The sequence below is a fragment of the Netta rufina genome, assembly GCF_964035555.1.
Source record: "Netta rufina genome assembly, chromosome: 12".
NCBI lineage: Eukaryota > Metazoa > Chordata > Aves > Anseriformes > Anatidae > Netta > Netta rufina.
In genome coordinates this window covers 1748235-1762598 of record NC_140135.1, presented here as the reverse complement: position 1 = coordinate 1762598, position 14364 = coordinate 1748235, and the positions used below count along the sequence as shown (strand labels likewise).

Sequence of the window (14364 nt, the reverse complement as noted above, 5' to 3'; positions counted from 1 at the left end):
TCGATTTTTTTTCCCCCCCCTTTCCTTCGCCTGCCACTCCCAGCCATCCCCATGGGTTTTTTTGCTCAACCTCAAGGCTGAGCCATGTGGGAGCTGTTGGGGACTCTGATGGAGCCCCCCCCCGGCAGCATCACCCTGGGGCTGCTGCAGGGAACTCAGGCTGGTTGGTGCCACTGTTGGTTTGGTTCATCACTGCTGACCCTTCCCGTGCTCCCACCCTCCATGCTTGCTGCCTGTTGCACCCTGCCAGAATGACACCAAGAAAAAACAGCTTGTTTTTAGGGTGCCAACCTCCACATTCTTATTTCCCAGAAGCATCGTGCCCCAAAGCTTTTCCCCAAACAAAATAATTGTTGGTCCTGAATAAAAAAGAGACAGACTTGCCTGGCCAGTGGTGCCCATAGGCAGGCAGCAGCTCTCCTTGGGGGAAAACATCAGCCAGCTCTTTCTTTTCTTTACAGTTTTATTTACAAAATGTATTAAAACTCTTTGTACAACACCTCATTAAAATGAGGCTCAGTAATTGATGCCCACACATGCAGTTTATGCTTTTACAGCCATTAGTTTACTTGGCAATTTTTCTGCTCACTGAAGTGCAGTTTCAACAACCAAAAATAGGAACTTAAATTACATACATACACACACACACACAAAAGGAGAAAAGAAAAAGAAAAAGAAAAAGAAAAAGAAAAGAAAAGAAAAGAAAAGAAAAGAAAAGAAAAGAAAAGAAAAGAAAAGAAAAGACGAGAAACCCCAAAGCAAAACAAAGGAAAAGAATATATCGAACCAGGTCATTGTGAGACTACTGCTGAACTTCCAATAGCTTAAAGTTGGTAGCTGGGATTTGTAAGCAATTAACACACTTTGTTTTAGCTTTACATGCAAGGTTAAAAAATATTGAACCATTTACCAAACTCCTTTCACTGGTCTGAATCCTCCACTCTTTAAAAATTGATTTGATAAACATACATTTTTATACAGCTTTTAAGAAAAATGTTTGTTTTAAATGCAACTTATAACTGCACAGCTTCGGTTCTCCCTTGCTGGGAACATGATTGCATTCAGAAGTTGAAAAAAACAAAAGTTTTCTGTTTCATAAAACAAAACAAAACCAAACATCTTTTTTGTTCAATAGCTTGTTAAAAACTTGAACAATAAATTATTCTCTGATGAGCTTTTAAAATGATTTTATATTACATTTTGTTGGAAATACTTATTTTTAAGAAGACTTTGCCCATATAGTATTTTTTTTTCCTTTTAAACCCTATTAAAAGTTCAACTTTATCATCAGCAAACTAAACACCTAAGGGTCAGACTGGTTTAAATGAGCTTCTTTTTCATTGTATGTTACTGATGAAACAAAACCCTACAGTAAACTACAGAAAATACATATTGTCGTATTAGAGGTAATTAGTATGCAGATACTGAATGTTTCCCATATGATTGACAATATGTTTAAAGGTGGTTTTTTTTTTGGTCTTTTATTTTAAATTATTTATAAAGATGACATTACGCAGTTTCCAGGCAGAGGGTCGAGGCTAAAAGGCTGCTGCAGCTGCCTGTGGGACGGAGGTGGGTACCAGCCAGCCCCGCAGCATGCGCTGGGCTGCAGGAGGCATCCTCCCGCCAGCAGCCACGGAGCCAGAGCTGGCAGGAGCTGCTATAATCTACCAATGCTAGCAGTAGTCATGTTAGGTTGCTGAATAATACTTGGGAACTGCGGCTCTAATTGGAGTTACTACCTTTTTCCCGTACTTCGTTTTTAAAACGACAACTGTTGAGAAGCATTAGCTGAGCATAGTGCTAGTTTTGAGAAAACTGGTGTGAAGCAGAAGCAGGCTTGGGAAAAACTAACCTGTGCTTCTCTTGCTTCATTGCTTGATATTAAACATAGAATTAAAATGCAAATGCACAGCAAGAAAAGAGAAATATGATCTGAAACTAAACAGCAAGTAGCTTTTTTTTTTTTTTTTTTTTTTTTTTTTAAAGCCACCAATGTCATTTTAATAAAGCACCTGTAGGTATGCCTGATGATAGAAAAAAAAATAAATTATAAGGAATACAATATTTTCTGCCTGCACTTAGCTACCTTGTCAAGAAAATTAATTTACTGATCTGGAAGCAAGACATGCAGTTCCACAGATTACTTTCTTTTGGATTTACAGATACACAGTCAGTGACCTTAATTGTTTTTAATGCACATATTCTGTTCTTCAGGTGTTATTCACTGATATACAGAATTGCTCAAATTAGCTGGAGAGTTTAAAGTGGCTTGAAAAAATAAACTATCAATCACACCGCCGGTAAGTAAATACTTCAACCACCTTGCCATCAGCCCAGGAAGCAGTGCCAGGCCAGGCCGTGCATGCACAGCAGGATCTGAGGCTGGGCGTCAGGAAGAGTTTCAGAATTTGATGTGGCTGATGGCACTGGCTGTGGTTTGCTTTCAGGACATGAGTTCAGTTACTGTGCAGTGGTATCAAAGAATGGCTTTTGTTGCACTGATTTTTTTACAAGATTTTTTTTTCTCCACATACTAATGTCTTGTTACCAGTCTTTTCCTTTTCTTTTTTTTTTTTTTTCTTTTTTTTTTCTTTTTTTTTCCCTTTCCTTTCTCCTCTCCTTCTCTTCTCTTCTCTTCTCTTCTCTTCTCTTCTCTTCTCTTCTCTTCTCTTCTCTTCTCTTCTCTTCTCTTCTCTTCTCTTCTCTTCTCTTCTCTTCTCTTCTCTTCTCTTCTCTTCTCTTCTCTTCTCTTCTCTTCTCTTCTCTTCTCTTCTCTTCTCTCTTCTCTCCTTTTTTTTTCTGTTTTTTTTTTTTTTCTTTTTTTTTTTCTTTCAAGCAAAGCAAGAATATTTCAGTGATGGTTTGCATTGTTGTGAGTCTCAGAGTCTTCCATAAGGCACTGAAGGAAAAAAATCAGTTTTTCCTGTTAAAAGTTCATTGCACCATCATCAACGTGTGTCATGCCTGACACCTTGGCTAGAGTACGACTGACTGGCTCAGGTGGTCCAAATCCATGAAGTAGCCACATTCTCTGCTGCTTCTCCTTCCGTGTGCTGTCAGATCGAGGATCTGTAATAAAAACAATGAGATTTCATTTTTCTCCTCTGAAAGGGAGCCTTTCATTAGAAGGTAACGAACCAACCTGCACAGGAAAGGAGGCAGCATGAGCGGCACTGAGCGTTAATAATGTCCAGTGAGGCTGGGAACAACTTGTTCTGCTCCTTCGCTTGTGGCCCAGATGAGACGTTGTGCTGCTGGGGTGTTCCCAGGGACCTTTCTCCCCTGGGTGCCCACGGCCTGCTTGGCAGCAGCCTCCAAGCCCCATGCAGTCTGTAGGCAGCTGGTATATATAATATGTATTGAAAATGAGCCTCCAAACCAGCTCCCTGGTAGCCAGGCAGGAGCAGGATGCAGCCTGTGTGCTTTGTGGCGCTGGTGACGGTGTCACAGCCACCTCTAACAATTCAGTTCTGCTTTGCATGCTTTACGTATCACGATTTCTAAAAGCGCTTACCTGATCTGAGTATGGCTTTTAAAAATAAAGGGGAAGAGGTCTCAAGAAAAAGAGGTGTGAATTTTGGATTGTTTTTAAATTAACAAAGTTGATTTTTTTTTTTTTAAATTAACAAAATATTCGGATTCAGTGAGCTGCTGGAATAGCAGACTACTGGGGAGAGGAGTCCTCACTGCAGCATGACCCCACCATCGCCGTTGGTAATGCAGGCTGGTGACGAGCCTGCTTCTGTGCAGGGGAGAACTTTAAATCGCCAATAGCCCACACCATGGAAAAGAGACTGCCACTGGTCTGCGTTTTTAAAGACCATTTACAGCAGCCCTCTAGTGCATACAACAAAAGAACACACAGAAGTTAAAGCATAAAGAAAAAAAAAAGATTTTTAGTTGACTGAACTGTACTCGTACCCCTAGATTTTCACGCTTTCTGTGCCATACACGTTGTAGCCTTCTCTGTACGTAGCGTAATTCTGGGTATTGGTGGCAGGAGCAGGTTTAAAGTTTTGGGTGTTCTTGGTGAGTTTCATTCGCTTGGACTCTGCCCGAGACTTGTAACAAAACTCGATTAAAGCCACCATCATGGCAAGCCCAAGGCCTCCAACAAGAATATAGAAAACCCCGGCCACATTGCTCAGGCTCAGAGCACTGGTCTTGTCCTAAGAGAAACGAACCACACCATTAGTTTTGCTGTGAGAAAAAGGCAGACAGAAGACAGGTTACTTTTCACTCAGTCCTAGCCACAATGACCACACATACACACTTTCTGATCCGGAGTTCAGATTCCCCAAACCCCCACATGACCTGACAGCCTTACCCACGGCGGTCACATTGTGTGACCCGCTCGTCGGTGCTACTGGTCCCGTGGAGCAGGGCCGGCAGCAGGGGCTGCTCCATCCAGCAACTGTTTGCTGTGTGAAATCTTGGCCGTGTGGAAGTTGGTAAGATTTTTGCCATTGGCTTCCCCAGGCCTTTTCTGTCCCACAGAAAAGTTGCCTACAGCTGGGCACCACTAGTGGCCATGGCACCTTCAGGACACTCTAACAGGCAGACTGGGCTACATAAAGTAGCAGGTTCTCACTTTATAAAACTAAAACCAGAAAAAAAAAAAAAACAAAAAAAAAAAAAACAAAAAAACAACCCACTGGACACCTGGCTTTGGTGAATGTAGATAAAATTAATGAGATGCTGCTATACTTTTCTACCTTTTTTCCCACAGGTTTTAAAAAAATAAAAATCAGCCTTAGGAAGATGGTCAGATAGGTTAAGGTCCAGCAGGAGAGCCCTAAGCTAACCCAGCACCTGCAGCGACCAGCTGAACAAAACGTGCTGCTCGGGGTTTGCATCCTTGAAGGATGTGACAGATGGGGGAGAAAGATTTTGGTTTTAAAAACGGGATTTTGTAATGAGCTTAAATAGAAGTTCAATCCTTTTGCTGCCACAGAATAGGGTGTTAGTGGTTCTTGTCTGAGCTGAGGCAAGGTGAGCCTCCTTGCTGCTGCCAACCCCACTCTGCCTGGGCTTACTGCAGATGCCTACAGATGATCTGAGTGTATGACTATCTCCAGGAGCATTCAAACTTCATGCACTCAGAATAAAAGAGGGTCTACCTTGTTAAGTGTCTGTGCATTTCACAGGCAGTTTAGATGCATGCAGTTTTAGCAAGCAGCCTGCTATGAGCTCTGAAAATACTGCTCATGTGTACCCCCTTACAATTATCTGGTTTGCTGCTGCAGCAGCTATGCTCAGACTTCCTGGGATCCTAGCTTTATCTCATGCAACAGGTGCGAGGCTGTGCCCCAGGCAGCTTCCAGCCCAGCTGACAGCAATGTGTTTCATTGCTGGCTGGGCTGGAACTTGAAATGGTGCCTGATACAAGGAGGAGGCTCCAAATCAGAAGCATTTTCTGTGGGAATTGTTACAGCGAGTGCTTTCAAAGGCACCAGGGAGCTAGGCACTCGGTTGCAACTGATTTCAGCAGGAGAAATCCTATAGGTGCCTTTGAAAACATCCTTTACTCCAACAACAAGCACAGCACATCAGTGTTTTTATGCTCAATGCCTCTTTCAGTATAGAAAAAAACAAAACAAAACAAAACAAAACTCTGTTTTCTTTTAACTTAGCAGCATAAATAAATGTTTGCTGCAAATCCAGTGTGGTTGATGCAACCACTGCCGCCCATGCTGGAGTAACAGGTTTGCCCTGTTACTTTCCACCCCTAACAAGCATGTGACTGTTTTCCTAACTGGCTTGTATAGGATCTAATTTACAATTTCGCAACAAAATGTGGGGGCACTCAATCAAACAAAAAATAATAATTAAAAAAAAAAAAAAAGATGCTGGTCTGAATAATACACACTGGCTGTGGTGGAACTTGGAAATTCAAATGAAGATAGCAGCTTTGAGGGCTTTGGGGGATTCTCCTTCCATGTGTGTCCAGCAAAATACTAAATAGAAAAACATACTTACAACTTAAGTTTGTTACTGCATGAAAGAAAAATGCTGTCATATTCAGAAACAATATATATATATATATTCTATTCTTTTCTTTCAGCCTTCAAAATGTAAATAGCAACTTTTGAAAGTCATTCTTTGTATACACAAACAGTGTGTCAAAATGTGATTTCTAATCAGTACGAAAAGACCTTCAGCGACTGACCTTACTTCCGGAGTCCTTGGCTCCACATTCACCCTTATCGTACCACCATTTGTTTTTCAGCTTGTCTAAGATGCCTTGTTCACTGAGTTTCAATACTGCAAGGTTTACAGGAGTTCTTCACGTGGGAAATAACATAAATAACATTATATTATGTTATTTTATGTTATTCAAGCTTTAAACTACTTTAAAACTATACAAAGCGATAAAGCAGGGTTCCTGGCCACAAAGTATTTACACTGCAGGCAACTGGATCATCCCCTTAAGTTAATGCTAGAGCAACACTATATTACCAGGTCCTGCCCATATCGCTTTGAGTAATCGGCACTCACTGTTAAATGAAGGTAGGAGAAACAAAACAAGGCCAAATCCCCACTTTTGCAGAGCACCAGGCATTGGCAGTAGCTTTGTGTCCGGTAGCGGCTCTGGTCCAGCACGACACCCCCGTGGCACTAACAGAGAGTGAAGCCCCAGCAGACAGCAGTGTGTGGGCTTGAGCCGCCAGGCCCCAAGAATCCCAAACACAGCTGGCACCCTGGGGAGCTGCAGCAGAAAATCAGGATGTGCAGACCTGTATGAAACACCTTTGTGAATGTCAAAGTGCTGGGTTTGCATGTCCAGGGTGGGCCATTGGTCTGTAGCCTCGCCGATGCCGTGCCACCTTTTGGGATTGGCACCAGGTTTGCGCTGACAGGGACTGGCTGGGTCCCAGCCAAGCCCTCCCAGGAGCCCCCTGACCTGGCTGGGATGAGCACAAGGTCCAGGCATCATGTGCAGCCAGGGAGAGCCCAGCCTCTTTAGGCACCTGCTATGAGCCCCAGCAGAAAGAGCAGCGTGGATGATTGCTGAGAAAACAGCTCTCTAATTTTAAATTTCACTTAAAAACTATCCAGTTTGGAGAGATTTTATGCAATACATCTCTCCGCTTTTAAAAAGCATTGTGCAGCTGAGAATACAGAAACAATAGGGAGAAGGTTATAAACACCTTTCATGCTCTCTGCATATTTTATCGTGCAAATGCTCCCTTCCCCCATTCCTATTCCAAACACTATTTTTAATTTGCATGCCTTTATAAACCCCTTACGGAGCATGGAGAATTTGCATAACATCCAATACATTATAGATTAGCTTTCACAACATTATACAGTATTGGGAAATGAGGAGGCTTAACATACTAATTAGGGCTCTTTATTATTTTTTTAAAAGCCAAGATTGCAGTTAATTGTGCACACGCAACTGCCAAAAAAAAGAAAAAAAAAGAAAAAAAAAGGTAAACTAAAATTATCTTAACTAAAGAGAGGGGAATTTGCCTATGGTATAGCAGGTGGGCAGGCAACCTGGGCTCCAGCACCCTGGGGCTGGGGACACTGAGCACCCCCCTGAGCCAACAGCCCATCCCTGGGTGCTGGACAAAGAGCAAATTTGGGTGTCACAGAGCATGAGGTGCTTCTTGCTGGACCAATGTCCTGGTACTGAAGGCAAGGGAGGTTTTTTTCCGTGCTTGCTGCAGAAAGGTGACTTTTCAGAGCTTGCCCTGGCCCTGTTTGTTTGAGGGCTTTTTTATGGACCAGTGAGTTGCCTGTGACCTGTGGGATGGCTTCATCCCAGTTGCTGACCCCCTGGCCACCTCACCAGCAGCTCAGGGGATCCTTTGTTCTGTTCCTGGGTCTCTCTCTCAAAAGACTTACATTTCTTCATCTTTTTCCTGAGATAATTTTGCACTTTCCAGCTTCTTTTTAAAATTAGATCAGGGGCTATATGGGTTGCTCAGTGAGGTCCTTAGCCTTTTCCCTGGTGGCTTTGGCTGCTTTTCCTCTGCCTTTAATTTATGATGGGATTCTTTTTCATCTTCCCCTGCGTGATTTCTAGAACAGCTCCTGATTAGTTTGGTTGCTTTTATCACAGTGAAATGTTAAGGTGTTGAGATCTTGTGCTCTTGCTGTGCTCCATACTCCCAGCAAGGTGAGATGCGGTAAATGGGATAAGGCCAGCGGCGGTCCTGTGGTACAGGACAGTGCCCTGGGGCACAGACTTGCTGTGGTTTTCTTCCTCACCATAACCGAATGACTTTTTGTTCTGTTGTTTGTTATTTTAATCTAGATTTGTCTGATCCTGGTGTAACCACGTGAGGTTGGGTGTGTTGGGCATCTTTACAAAACGCCACTGAGATTTTGGTGGCTGATGTTTACATAGGACTGGAAGACTTGAGTCAAGGGAAATGGTACCAATACCCTAATACTGAGTAATATTGCCCCCAATGGCAAATTAAGCCATTTGCTATGGCTGATTTATTTAAGGGAGGCATGCCATTAAGAAGATTGGTGCCTTGCAGTTCTCACAGCCTTCACTTTATTAGTGTGCTACAAACATTGTTTGACACCTGGAACAGAGAGGTTGTTCACTGGTGTTTCAGCAGCTTGGTTTATCTCTTCTTGGTTAGAAGACTCCACTTGGGTGCTGGCAGTGTGGGCATCCATCCCTTACGGACAGCGAACAAGAGGTGCCAGTTGCTGCTGCTTGCTCAGTGGATGGGACAATGCTGACGGTGCGATTTTTGAGAGGCGCTGAGCTTTCACTCATTGAAATCCCACACCAGAACCAGGTCCCCCAGGCTTTTGGTTCAGTTTAAAAATCCTGACCTCTTCTTCCTCTCAATGTAGGAATTGCTATGGCACTTCCTTGTCACGAAGGTGATCTTCCACAAGATACAGCATTGCTTCCAGGCTGAGGATGTTCCCCCTGCTTACATGTGAGATAATCCCTAAGAAGAAAGAGCTGCTATGTGCAATATGCAGAGCTTCTATTGCTTTTCTCTTTCATTATCTGATTATTTTCCATCCTTGCCATCAATACAGAAAAGAGGGAACACTTTGATGCAGAACCCATCTGGCTCTCTCATTCCTTCTCTTCATGACACTGTCACCCTGTCTGAGGGATTTCTCGCCTGGCCTCCTTTTGCTGCAGCAGCTCAACAACATTTCATGTTAGTTGCTGTAATTTTTATTCTGCTAAGAAAGGCTGTGGCATGATGATTTTTCTTTCTGGCCTGAATGAGTTTGAAGTAGAAGAAGAGTAAATTAATCACCAAAGAAACAGTTCTTTATCAGTCCCAGATGTTAGCAGGTATAACTCATGTGCCTCACGAATTATAAATCATAACAGGTTTTAAATCTGATTAATGACCTTTTGGGCTCATTTTCATGATTCCACCTGCACCTCTATAAAGCAGATACACAAAACCAGAGTTCATATGCAAAACCATTGCTCCAGCTTCTACAGGCTTCAGGAGGCCACAGCAGGCTGAAGGCCCTTGTACACCTGCAAAAGCTGTCACATTTGTGCTGTTGGTGACCAGTTCCCACTACTTACTAATATTTTGATGTGCCAGTGCTGCGAGCAGCCCGTGTCACTGAATAACCTGTGCAGGAGAGGCCAAGCAGGTTCTTGGCAGAAGTGCTGTTAATTGGCGAGAAGAGCATCTCTGGTGCCAGCCTTGCTAGGAAAGTACATTTTCCAGGAAGAAACTGGGATATACTGATGTCTGCAGCACTGTGCCCTCGTGCTTGGCTTGGCCCTCAGACACTGAAGTGTGAAGGAAGAGCTGCTGAGCATTCAGCAGCTTCAGGAGCAAAAGTCACTTTGGGACAGGAAAATCTCACCCACTAACCCCTAGGCTTTTGTCAGCTGCATGTAACCGGTGTCTGAGTAGCATAAACTCTCTGTAACACTGTAGTTATGTTTATTACTTGCAATCAATAAAGATTTAAGTGGTGATTGGAACAGCTTTGGATAATTCATATCCCATTCTATGCTCTAATGGATGTAATATAAATGTTATACCTCAAAATGATCATTGCCAAGGATAGCAAATGAACACTGCAGACAGCACTCTGCTCCCCCCAAACCTGATGAAATGTTGCTCAGAATTAATTTAGGATTTTCAGACCCAATCATTCAGAAAAAGGAAGCTGTAAAGAAGAGGCACAACAACTAATGGCACTCAATAAGGGATTCCTCAGTCCCATCAGCAGCCAGTTTCTGATGTTTCTCAGAAATTTGTGTTCAGGGCTGCATCCCCTGTGCCCACCTGGGCAGGACATCTGCTGTCTGACATGAGGACAGAGCGTTAGCTCAGTGCTGAGGATGAGAAATTTGGGAGCAGCGGCGATGGGATCCTCCTCACAAGGCAGATGGACGCTGGCTCCAAATGTACAGTACACGTGGCCACCAGAAGAAGCCTGTCCCCTAGCTGAAGGGCCAAAGACACAACTTCCTGATGTTCTCAGAACCACATCTCCTACAACGTGAAGTCCTGAAGAGTCGATAGAAAGCCTTTTTATTTTTTATTTTTTCCTTCCAGCAGTATATTAGATGCCAAATACCTCTGGGTGGAGAAGTCCTCTGGAAGCACACATGCACATCAGGGATGTGGCATTTGTAGAAAAACTGTTTGTGTACCCTGGCATTGGCTGTTTGGGGTGCGTTAGGGTAGGCAACATCACAGAGCCAAGGGCACCTCTGGGCTCCGGCTGTGTCACACCACGCTGGTTATAAATCTGGTTTAATATCTGGCTAGGCCAGATTTATGGCTGATCTGTGGGCTCAGAGCAACAAGAAGCCACAGGAGGCTTCTGGCAAATCTGTCCCTCTGAAGACTGAGAGATTAACGAAGAACGACATCCTCGCTTGGCACTAATGTGCAAGCCTTGCTGAGCAGCATGAAGGCAGACAGTGAGCCGCAGCCTTGTAAAGGGCCTTCACCTCCTGTGCAAATCTCAGCGACATGAAGTAGGCAAAAGCCCAACATTGCATCAGGTCTCCATGAGTACATTATAAAGTTGTTTTTTTTTTTTTTTTTTTTTTTTTTTCCCCACTGGTTTTATTTTTAATCCCTGTTATTCTTACCTAATCTCTTTAATTTAGGAATTTGATATAGTTAGAGCACTACTTCCTGCAGCATGATTTTTTTCTCTTGTTTCTTATGACCACAGCTGTCCTTGCTGGCTGAGGCATCACCAGAGTTGCTGATGTCAACACAACCCAGCCAACTGAGCTGTAACATCAAAGAGTTTAGACATTGCACATTTGGGTTTCTAAAATCCATCTCATAATGACAGAGGAAAGGGAAGCAGAATAAGGTGCAAGCAAACAAGCAAAGTGCTTAAGTCAGAAAGCTTCTTAAAACCCTTTGGGGCAGAACCACTGAAAACACTGAATTAATTGTTCTTGTTGGTGTCACTGGCAAATCTTCACTCACATCAGGGGACACGGGGTGAAGCCGGTTGCAGACGTGATAAGTTCTGCCTCTCACATGACCCAAGCAACAAATATCTGACGGGGACAGGGCAAGACCCAGACAGCTGCCCCGAGATCTTGTTTGGGAACCTAATGACCCCAGGACCGTCCCAAGGGGAGCAGCCAGTGCCCCTGCCCCATACACCACGCCTGGCAGCTTCTGCACATCACAGAGAAGGGCACTGGTGAGAGCAGATATCAAGCCCCAGCTCTCTGCTTGACTTGACAGAGCACCAAACCGATCTAACTAACAACCACCTTGGCATCATTAAAATATAAAGATAGAAACAATCCAGGAAGAGATACCAAATCCAGCACTATTCTCCAGAGGGCATTGCTTGAGGTTAAAGACCTGTCTAAATCAAATATGGGACTTTATCCCCCCAAGCTCTATACATCCCAACCTGATCTGTAACTATTGAATGGACTTTTTGTCAGATCTTATTTCTGAAATAATTTCTGACTAGATAGAAAGCTGGAGGGTGAATGTATTGCCCAAGAGTTCTGCTCTTTCCTAGATCAGATCTCTCTCAAGATATGGCCTGTCATAATTCACCAATTTAGTGAATTCTCTTTGCCACAGCTTTGTGTCTTGCTTTGCACCCGTTTGTCAGGGACAGGGAAGATTTAGGATGGAGATGGACTCATCATTAAAACTCGCTGTATGTGTTTAAAGACTATAGTTGCATGGTACTTGAAGCAGGCGTAAACGGAGCCCTGAAATACAGTCACTCGCTATTCCTCTTTATTACCTTTTGCTCACAAAGAGTGGTCTTCTGTATTTCATACTGAGCATTTCATATTCACAGAAACAGCAACAGGCTTTTTTTTTTTTTTTTAAAGAAATGAACACTTGGTTGCGCTCTGCCACCATTTCCGACCTTTGTCACTTCTTTCTGCCCTGTGTTAACCAGCAGTCGCAGGTGTGCAAACATGTAACATCCTAGGGATTGGAATGCTCTGCGGGTGGGCAGAGGAAGGGGTAGAATTGAAAGCCATCTTGTTTGAAAAGACGGAGAGCCTTCAAAATCAGGAGACTAAAACTAGGCACCTTGAGCCCCATACATCCCCAAGCCACTAAAGAAATACACCACATGCTGATGGCTGGTGTTGCACTCAGAGGCATCAATCACGGCATTAAATCCTCCAACAGAAGGTTTTTTTTCTCACTTTTTCTCTCAACGGCACAACCAGATGCTGTTCCCCTTGCTGCAAGCGCTGGCTGCAGGCTCAGCCATGGCTGTTGCTGACTTGGGAGGTCCAGGGAGATTGCCGCATGTTTTGCCTGTTTTGTGTATTGAATGGTGTCATGGGATGACAAGACTCTTGCATTAGGATGTAAATGAGTTTTTAACATTTTTTATGATGTCCTACTGCCAGCAGCAGAGCCAGGAGGTGAACACAGGCAGTGCCATGTTCTATCGTATTTACATGGTGCAGCAGCCTGCGAGGACTCCTCCTACTGAACAGGCACCCATGAGCCTGGGACAGTTTGTTTCTTGCTTTTTTAGAGGATGGTCAGAGCACCCACTGCATCCTTGTGGAATCCTGTAGGGATTTCCTTGCAGGAACTAGGTGTGCATTTTAAAAACAGGTTTTAGCTGGTGCTGTATTTGCTGCGACATGGAAGACGAGCACAGACGCATGGTGCCATCACACCACCTACACATATGCTGAACAGACCTGTGCAGAGCCAGACGTGTCACCACCTGCGACCGCAGGTTCCTCCATGCTTTGCGGATAGTTTGCAGTCTGTGTACGGCAGCCACTGTCTCTAGGAAAGTATATTTATACATTTCATAAATGTAGTTCAAGCAAATTAAAGTCTGTACTAACAGGATCATAATTTAATAGAAGTGCCAAGTGCTAATGCAATAATACATGCATATTGGATTAGGAAATGCAAGCTGTAACAAGTCATTGTAGTTCATTTGTAGCAGTGCCTGAGACTTGAGATAGGGCTGCGGCGAGGGCGGGTTGAGCAGCAGCCCAGGAGGGCTCAGCAGCAGGATGGCGGATGCTTAACGTCACGCTCTGGCCCACAGTGCCTCCAACAGCATTGTGGGCCCTTCCTGGGTTTACCTGGATCCTTCCTAGCCTGGGTGATAAAAGCAAGAGACTCAACTTACCTTGAGTGCAGGCTATCCCCTCACCTTCTCTTTCTCTTGCTAGACATATCCACTTTTCCCCCCGTCTTCTATGATCTATTTTCCTCCTGGGACGGCCTCTTCTGCAGCTCCTGCTCCCAGCTCCTCAGGCGACTGTGGGCAGGTGCTGCACAGTTGGAAGCCCACAAGGCCCTCACCGAACAGCCTCGTCGCTGGTACAAACCAGACATGTCCCAAGCATGATTACAGCGCTCGTTAGCGCACAAGTGCCTGTCCATCTGAGCTCAGTGCTGTAAGGTTAGAATTACTTTGAAGAAGAAAAAGAAAGGCATTTATTTTTCCCTTTGTATTTTATATGACAGTCATTAACAATGGAGAGGAAACAGGCGAGCCTGGAAACCCATACAGATGCTCAGGGCAGGGGCCCTGCTCCCCACCTGCAGCTGCTGGTTTTCCCTTGTCCTTTCTGCAGTCACAGGGAACCAAGCCTCAGCTCCTCTGATCCTGATGCTTACAGTGCAGGATAAATGACTCATGCAAGCAATTTATGGAAAATAACTCTTAAGTACCACAGGCATTATCAAAATGAAGGCATGAATCACAAGCCTTTCACTAAGGTTTCCTACGGCCGTGAAGGCAGGACGTGCAGTTGCTCTGCTGCAGTCAGCACCGCACAAGCACACTTCCATGTCAAGGGAGCAAAGCAAGTCCCCATGGCAGCTACACCAAAGTTACACAAGCAAAACGAAGCAGTTCCTAATCCTTAGATGCCAGCCTTGACTCCACTAGCTC

At 44.1% G+C, this 14364-nt stretch overlaps 1 protein-coding gene across 1 annotated transcript in view; it reads right to left on the bottom strand.

Moving 5' to 3' along the window:
* Positions 1 to 2869: 2869 nt before the first annotated feature.
* GRIA3 (glutamate ionotropic receptor AMPA type subunit 3) overlaps positions 2870 to 14364 on the bottom strand; it is a gene marked incomplete at its 5' end in the record, with an annotated part of 145261 nt that continues 133766 nt past the window's right edge. The window contains 2 exons of the mRNA XM_084294144.1: positions 2870 to 3072; positions 3925 to 4172. Of these exons, the coding sequence (XP_084150270.1) occupies positions 3927 to 4172 (246 nt within the window). The 3' untranslated portion in view covers positions 2870 to 3072; positions 3925 to 3926. The remainder of the gene's footprint in view (positions 3073 to 3924; positions 4173 to 14364) is intronic.